Below are 8,525 nucleotides of genomic sequence, written 5' to 3'. Positions count from 1 at the left end.
CAGTGTAATTGGTTTATTGTGGCGTTCAGTGATAGTGGAGTGAGAATGGGACAGATGGAAGAGACTGAGAAAGATCTACAGACGCATAAATCTATATATTGTATAGACACAAAGATGGATGCCATAATTACTAATTACCTTATTTTAAATATAATACAAATGAGTCTAATTTGTGCTTTTGCACAGCTCTAATAATCCCATCATGTAACTGTTCACATTGAGCAGAAACTGTTATGATGATTTACAGCTTCGATATTAAACCTATTTTGACTGAAGTGACCTCAGCTATATCACAACGCATTTTCACTTGAATTAATATAACACGTTAGCAGGGAGCAGTTGAACATTACAGGAGCATTTAGTAAAATTTTTAAGTGGAATCACAGGGACGGAGACAGAAAGAGGCTCAAACTGATTTAAGCCCTGCGCAAAAATGCATTCATCTGTACGACCATTAAAATAAGAGAGGAGAAATGCAACAACGATGGTCTAACCAGAGAAATCTGACTACCATCTGAGGACAACTAATAGTTGACAATGTGACAATAGTATCTTTTTTTTTATGAACAAACTCATCGCACCGTGGGTGGCAGCTCGGCGACACGGTGCACGCTGATGGACAGCAGGTGTTGCTGGGTCCGGTCTGTTGGTGCGATGTCGTCCAGAGTGTCCGGCAGCTGCAGAGTCTGCTCCGGCTGCGGTATCACTCACTTCCTCCTGCAGCGCCAGGCGGCTGCTCGGGGCGTGTCCACCGACCTCCCTGACAGCTGACTCTGGTTTATTTAAGCACACTCAAAACTTAGCCACACGTCCTGCCAGCAACTTCACCGACTCCTGCTGCCCCACGGTAAATGCAGCTGCCAGCTTTTACGCAGACAAAGCCCGTTTGCCTGATGCCCAGCGTGGCCTCAGACCGGGCTCGGTATTTGGTTTGGACAGATTACGTCTTTAGCCGTTAGCTGGATTTTAGCTAAAGGCTAAGGTTGTTTAGCGGTGCTAACACTCAGGCTACCTTCAGCGCTTCTTTAAATCCGTGCTGTAAAGAGTTTGCACGGTTTACATGGTGTTTAAACTGTATTATTGAACTTTCTATGAATTTGAGTCAGTACAATGGAGAGCTAATCTGACATAATATTAATGTTGGGGCTGCAACGTTAGCTCCGTCTCCGGGTTATAAGCTAAAGAGCTGAGTTTACGCCGTTTCGGCACAAATATTGAAATGAGACATATTTTCTTACTAATGGGCCTTTTTTTAAATATATTTATAGTTAATGGTCGTTATTGTGAATACATGATCGGCACACACAACCTTCAAATGTGATCTTTTTTTGCACTCTTCGTGTGGCACTGTTTTCTATAACAGGAATCATTTTAAGGATACTAGTGGGTGTGCCGTAAACTAGCTACTTGAGGAAAACTCAAGACACGCCATTGCCTGAACTATGTTCTGTCTGGTCAGTACTACTAGCATTTGTAATGGGAAGCTTGTTAACACGGCAAAGCTGTGACGGGCTCAACTGGCGTTGAAACAACTGTTTGTGATGGTTAATATACAGCCACTCCAGCTTTCTGTTTAATATTTCCATTAGACGTTGAATTCTGCTTTTGGTGTTTTGGCACTTCAAGACACTCAGGCTGTTGGTGTATATGTATTTTCCCTAATATGTTGCATTTTGGCATTCACAGTTGACAGAAGATGTTTTTTGCCAAAAAATTTATTGGTGGCATCATTGATGTTGTAAGGTAAGAATTAGCACTAAATACTTGCTCAAGTAAATAAGTATTGCTTGTGGTATAAATGGTAATTTTGGCTTTGGATCATGTCGTTGCAGCAACATCGACCCAGCCCAGTTTGTACCCTCTGAACCTGTGAGTGACAGTCATCTCATCACCGGCTCCATGTCCCTGTTAATGTACTGCTAACTTTGAGAGATCGCAGTTTCTAATCCTTGCTTGTGCCCCTGTCCCTCAGCCTCCACCACGCAGGCCGGTTGCTTATGCAGAGCAGCATGAGAGTGACGAAGAGAAACAGTTCCGCCGAGTCTTTCAGCAACTTGCTGGCGAGGTGAATCTCTCTTTGAATGTTGTCTGCTCTAAGCAGTATATACAACATATGTTCTATTTCATCGACACCAAAATATTTTTGCTTAAAGTTAAATAAAAATTTTTAAAGAAAGTTCTCTATTAGCCATTGTGTCACAGCATAAAGTTGTGTGCCTATACGGTTTTCCTTAGTGTTTCCCTGTTCAATATTTGTCATGTAGGACATGGAAGTGAGCCCATCTGAGCTGATGAACATCCTGAACAGAATCATTTCAAAGCGTAAGACTTGTTTGCATTTGATAAGCATTCTTGTGTAGTTTTTTTTATGCATGTGTGTATGTGGTACATCTACATTTTTATATATGTATATTTTTGTGTACATACAAAATGATGAATGACTGTTTCCCCTTATGCTTCAGATGAAGATCTGAAGACGGATGGTTTCAGCATTGAGTCTTGTCGGAGCATGGTGGCAGTCATGGATGTATCCTGTCTAATGTTATCAGGGTTTATTGTGTTGTGTACTGTGCAGCAATGACAGTGCAGTAAAAATACACAGACAGAACAAATCCATAGGCAGTCGGCTATAAAAAGAGATGTTGGCTTACCATGCTCCATCACACCCACAGCTCATTAAGACTCAGGACATACACTGAAATATTGAGGCAAATTACTGCAAGGATTTGGCTGCAAAGACAGAATTACACAGATGAGCTGAGTCTGTGTTCATTTTGTCCTGTGGCATTGAATGATCAGGTTTAATGACCTTGAAACTGGGGAGACATCAGACTCCCTCAGCTATAAATACAATGGAGCCAGATTACAAAAGTTTGTTCTTCATATATATTTTTAGTCATCAACAGTAATGACTTATTTAAGTGGGAAACTGCATGAATGTAGCGAAATGAGAATTGTGTGATCCTTAGCTGCAGTGTTATGAACAAGTTGGACAAAAAGTTGGTATTAGTTCCCAGCTGCCCTGAATACTCTGTCCTTATACGAATAAGGAAAGCTTGTAAAAATACGCCTTAAGCAAATAGAGCAATTGTTTATCTACGCTGGAGTTAAAGAGGAAGATTGTTGTCCATTGTCCTTAATGCTGTTTCAGAGTGACAGCACTGGAAAACTCGGCTTTCATGAATTCAAACATCTCTGGAACAATATAAAGAAATGGCAGGCAAGTACAGTCAGCTCATTTTATTCTTCCTGCCCATCTGTGTCTTATTGCATTTACATTCCTGTGGTTGGTGTTTATATTCCACAGTTGTAGTTAATAGTAATGCTTCCAGTATCAGATGTTGATCATGGTTATAAAGTACAAATTGGTGCTTATTATGTGTAAATATCTTAAATGTATTTATTTCAGGACACAAATTCACTGTGAAACAGGTCATTTCATTTCTTTTCACATACATTAAAGTAGTAGCTCAGTCTGCATTCGTTGTCACACAAAGCTGGTGTTTGTTGATTTAATCATCCAAGTACATTAATATTATGTTGTATTGAGAAAGTTTACAAGAGATAATTTTAATTTTGATGGTCATACCACCAGCAACTGATTGGTGGAAAGAAAACATTTTCTCTGTAATTCCTACTTTTAGTCTCTCTAGGTTGAGTACCTGCTCACCAGCAAAAGCCTCCAGATATGAAAAAACTATTTTAAATACTTGGGTTGTCATTATTTAGGGAGTGTACAAGTCCTACGACACAGATGGCTCAGGTGTCATTGGTGCACAGGAGCTCCCGGATGCTTTCAAAGCAGCAGGTGAGTGAGTATTTTTTAAATAGTTGAAATGACCCCACAAATTTTGTGCACACCAACGCAACAGCCACAGGTAAAACAATAGCCATAGATGTCCTAAGAATTTACAAGTGAATTTGCTTAACTATTAATTTGTCAAAAAAAGTATGTTGGATTAGGTTTATTAATTAACACATTATTCAATCAAATATGGAATAGCTGAGACTAGAATTGGTGTAGCTCCTGCAAGCAAAATGTTTCTCATCCTGACCTGAACAGCAGGTGAACACAAACAGTTTCATCAGTATTTCAGCACCTTGATCAACATGAGGTGCCAGTCAAATGTTTTGTGAACTTAAAAGAAAGCTTAATCTGTGAGGAGCTGTATAAACGTGTAATGATTTGAATATCATACTAGTTCTTTGAATATATTTGTTTTAGAGCCCTCAGCCTTGGGCCTGTGCACATAAGACATCTATGTAATTGCTATTTAATAGTAAAATGATGGCATTTTCACCTGTTCATCTCTTCATCAGGCTTCCCCCTCAATGACCAGCTGTTCCAGATGATAATTCGCAGATACAGTGACGAAAATGGGAACATGGATTTTGATAACTACATTGGTTGCCTTGTGAGGCTTGATGCCATGTGCCGTAAGTATTAAAGATTACTCCAAAAAACAACTGATTTCTCGACGAGGAATTCGAGGTATAGGATGTTTATTATCTGCTCTCATTCAGGTGCCTTCAAAACCCTGGATAAGGATAACAATGGGACAATCAAAGTCAATGTTCAGGAGGTAAAGTTATCTCAAATATCAATAATCACCAGTGCTGTTTTACTGGAATTTGGTTTTCCTAAAAGTTTGTAGGAAATGCTTAAAAGGTCATCTTTGTTCTTGTCTTTTCAGTGGCTTCAGTTGACCATGTACTCTTGAGTCCAGACAATGTCTCTCCTACATGCAGGGGAACCACTTTATCTGCCCCACCCAAAATTTTATGCCATTTTATTTTATCAACCATCCGACCTGCATTTTGTTTTACTCAGCAAATGCTTTGTGTGTGTAGTTTTATTTGAAAATACAATAAAGTGATGTGGAGCTTTTCATATTTCTAAAAAACCATAAGTATAAACACAAGAAAGTTACAAACTGGCACCCAGTGATGACAATTTCAAATAAAAATGCCACTCAAAGTTATGAAGCCAACACCCCTCAGGAGCATAATATATGATAGTATTATGAATTTGTTTTACATGGTCAATTCGGAATCAGCTTTTGTTAATAGTCCAGCTCAACTTAGTTAAATTCATCTAGTAGGCACTGAGTAGTTTCAACTGAAATAAGCCCTGACAATATTGGAACCTTAAGCCAAGTTTAAGGTTAACAACGTGGGAAATGGGAAAACCTACTTCATCACCTTTGTGGAAAAGACTTTACACAATGTGCAGTTCAAATTGCTACCACCTTTTCTTTGCCTTTTTATTAGATTCTTTTCAGGCTGAATGTGTGTTGACCACTTTTATGCTGTTGTGCTTTTTTTTTTTTTTTTTTTTTTTTTTTTTTAACACCTGTTGGGACAGGTTAGGTTATACTTACTCACATAGAGGGGCAGGCTTTACAGGTTTTATGGCTGTTAAGCGTTGTGCACAAGCTTGAGCTGGGTGAAGCTGTTCTGAAAACTGCAGGAAGTGAGCAAATTCCATATATTCATATGGTGTTAGTCCCGCCCCAACAGTTGTGTAGCTAACAGGAGTGTTTGGAAAATGCCGGCCACTGTAGACCCATACAGCTGTGAGAAGGTCTAATTTGGTTATGTGGAGCGAAAATCTGGGGGATTACATGTCTTTGGAGATAGATCTTAAGATGTTCAGGAATGAGATGGTTTTATAAATCATATTTGTTTGAACACAGTTGCATTCAGGGTCTTTGTGACACTGAATGCAAAGCGAAAGGCCACAGAGGAGAGATTCTTGTTCACCAAAAAATGAGAGTACATTTTTAGCAAGATGAATGCAGTATGAATCACTTGCACCAAAGCCTAACACAAGCACATCATACTTTGATTTGTACACTGCATTACTCTGCACTGCAGTTATTGTTGATGCACAGCAGTTAGGAACCCAAACATTTTTGACAGCCACAAACTAATGAATAAATCTTAAATTCCCAAATTTATTCAAAGTGACCTAATACTAGATATAAACTAAAGGTTAATTAATGCATATATTCAATAGATGTGTTTTTTTTTATCTTTAATAAAATTCACATTAATATCCCAAGAGACAATGTTGTATTTGAGCAAGCTGGTAATTTACTATTGAATATTAATGCTATTAGTGCTTTACTGTACTTTAGCATATTGTCTTCTTTGTCTTCTCTCACTGATCTCTTTATCATTTATCACTGTATACTTAACTATGAATGCCTGAAGCAGATAATTGCCAACACAATGTGTGAATTTATAATATGTAACTGACATACACCACCAGTCAAAGGTTTGGACACACTTTCCTATTCATTTGAATGAGAAAGTGTATCCAAACTTTTGACTGGTGGGGTATCTGCCACTCATGCATGTCGTCAGTGGAGAAGATGCATTATTAAGGGTTTAAACCATTTGGTTGTAGCACTGTCATTAAATTGTTACAAAAATATTTGGTAAAATAAATACCTGTGCCATATTTAGAATTAAAGTATCGGATGTCTTGGTGACTGCCATCATTTTGTGTTGGGCTCATTTGAGTCGTTACTCTGACTAATATAATGCCGTTTATGTTGAACAGGGATCTGCCCCTAAAACATTCACAGTGGAAAGAAAAGCAACAATAGGCGCATTCGCACCGGAAGAACTTGTCCATAGTTCTTAGAACTTTTGGAGAAAGTAACCCCCTTTTCGCATATTCGCACCAGTGATGGGAATAACGGCGATACTTTTTTTCAGTAATGAGTATCAAAAGGATTACTCTCCCCATCCATAACACCGTTTACTGCCAACCGTGCGGTGGGCTATTATAATTGAAGCTGTCTCCCCCCCCCCGGCCAACTAGATTTCTAAACCGAGAGGCAAAGACTGTTTTACTCTTCTTCCTTTGTTATAGCGGGCACGAGACAGTCACATAAATGACAATTGGTTGAGGTAAAATGTCACGGTAACCCATTCAGAAGTAGGGGTGTGCGGGTGTTTACCGAAATTCTGAGGCACACATAGTTGGACACGCAAGGAACGACGGAAGTGAGTCAGTCATAGTGAAGGGCAAAAGCCTCTACTTTCGTTTGAGGAGTAAAGGTATCCTCATCTATATTTCCTACCTTGGTGCTTATACATACACCACACAGTCCTGTTTTTGTACAAACACAGAGTATTTCTGCCCACTCGACGCTTTTTGGAAATATGCCAATCTCACACGTTCCGGTTTTACCAGCAGCTATCTTGTGAAGGTCACGAACTGTTCTCGGCTCCAGAAAATGTGATTAAACGTTCAAACAAACAGTTCCTAATCCCTTTGATTGACTGAAGGTACATTTACTCTCTAAAAAGTGAAAAAATATGAACTATCATATCAGATGACTCAAAGAGGAGCTAATGCTTCTCCCTTGTGGTCTGCAGATCCCTCTTTCTCATGCAGTCTGCCATCTTCGTATGTAGCAGAAAAAATACCTAAATCAAAGAGATCACTGAGGCAGATGGTGATTTTGCGTTCTGATAGGCTGAGGCTATAGGCAGTAAGGCAAAGTGACGCAGCAGTGGTTGGAGAGGAAGGTTAGGCAAATATCACAATTTGGCCAAAAACTTACTTAGGCAATTGTGCTATGAGGCTAACAACATACTCCTCGCCGTGCTGTTGCTAGGAGTAAACATACAAGTCGTGGCTCTTCTGGTGACGAGACTTGGATAGACCAGTTCAATATGCTGCCGGCTGATGGGTGTATTTTGCATTTATTAATTACTGGTCATACATAAATTGAGTAGTCGACACCAAAACTGGCCACATGCGGGCATCGATCCGCAATCATCAACAAGAAACAGGCATGGCGAGCCTAAATAATCCAAAAGTAGCCTTCTCTGAATAGAAGTATAGGGTTACAAGTTAGAAGTATAGTCATTACTTTTCCCTCCAAGAAATTAAAGGAACGAATGGAATCATGAAATGCACATTGTGCCCTGGACAAAAGAGCCTCTCTACGTCAGTGTCAAGTAATTCAAAGTTACTCAAACATCTTATAATTGAACATGCAAATTTATTTTAAGTTTCGCTAAAGAGGGGTGAAGGTGGGCTCCAAATTCTGACACGTTTGAGCATTAAAAAATTTTTTACTTTAAAGTAACTCAAAAGTTAGTTTTCGCAGTAACTAGTTACTTTTTTTAGAGTAAGATTATCCAATCTGTTCTTAAGATCTAAATGATGATTATTAAAGTTTTGTCAGTCTGGTCCCTGGTTTATGGTAGGTACTTTCGCAGCGCAATAGGAACTTTGCGTGACGTAGGCGTACCTCCAACGCCGCAAATTTTTAAGACTGTTGATAGCATTTGCCGAGTAAATACAGAAGAAAGAAAAAGAGTAAAAGAATGTCGAAAAACGGCAAAAAGGTGGGCTGACAGGGAAATTCAGACTTCACTCAGTCTGTATTCTACAAGGGAAATAGAAGGGTATTTTGATTCCACTAAGCGGAACACAAAAGTATTTGCTGCCCTTTCCTCTCAGCTAGCTTCGTTGGGCATCAACCACACGACGAAACAAT

The 8,525-nt window shown here is 39.2% G+C and overlaps 1 protein-coding gene across 1 annotated transcript; it reads left to right on the top strand.

Annotated features, from left to right (window-relative positions):
* Positions 1-740: 740 nt before the first annotated feature.
* capns1a (calpain, small subunit 1 a) lies at positions 741-4,891 on the top strand. Its single transcript, XM_029519011.1, has 11 exons — positions 741-847; positions 1,687-1,743; positions 1,833-1,869; positions 1,973-2,065; positions 2,265-2,322; positions 2,463-2,527; positions 3,152-3,220; positions 3,730-3,808; positions 4,321-4,437; positions 4,525-4,583; positions 4,695-4,891. The coding sequence occupies exons 2-11, from the start codon at positions 1,697-1,699 to the stop codon at positions 4,719-4,721; spliced, it is 651 nt and encodes a 216-aa protein (XP_029374871.1). The 5' UTR covers positions 741-847; positions 1,687-1,696; the 3' UTR covers positions 4,722-4,891.
* The last annotated feature ends 3,634 nt before the right edge of the window (positions 4,892-8,525 follow it).

The sequence above is a fragment of the Echeneis naucrates genome, chromosome 14 (assembly GCF_900963305.1).
Source record: "Echeneis naucrates chromosome 14, fEcheNa1.1, whole genome shotgun sequence".
Lineage (NCBI taxonomy): Eukaryota > Metazoa > Chordata > Actinopteri > Carangiformes > Echeneidae > Echeneis > Echeneis naucrates.
This window is presented reverse-complemented; position numbering and strand designations above follow the sequence as displayed.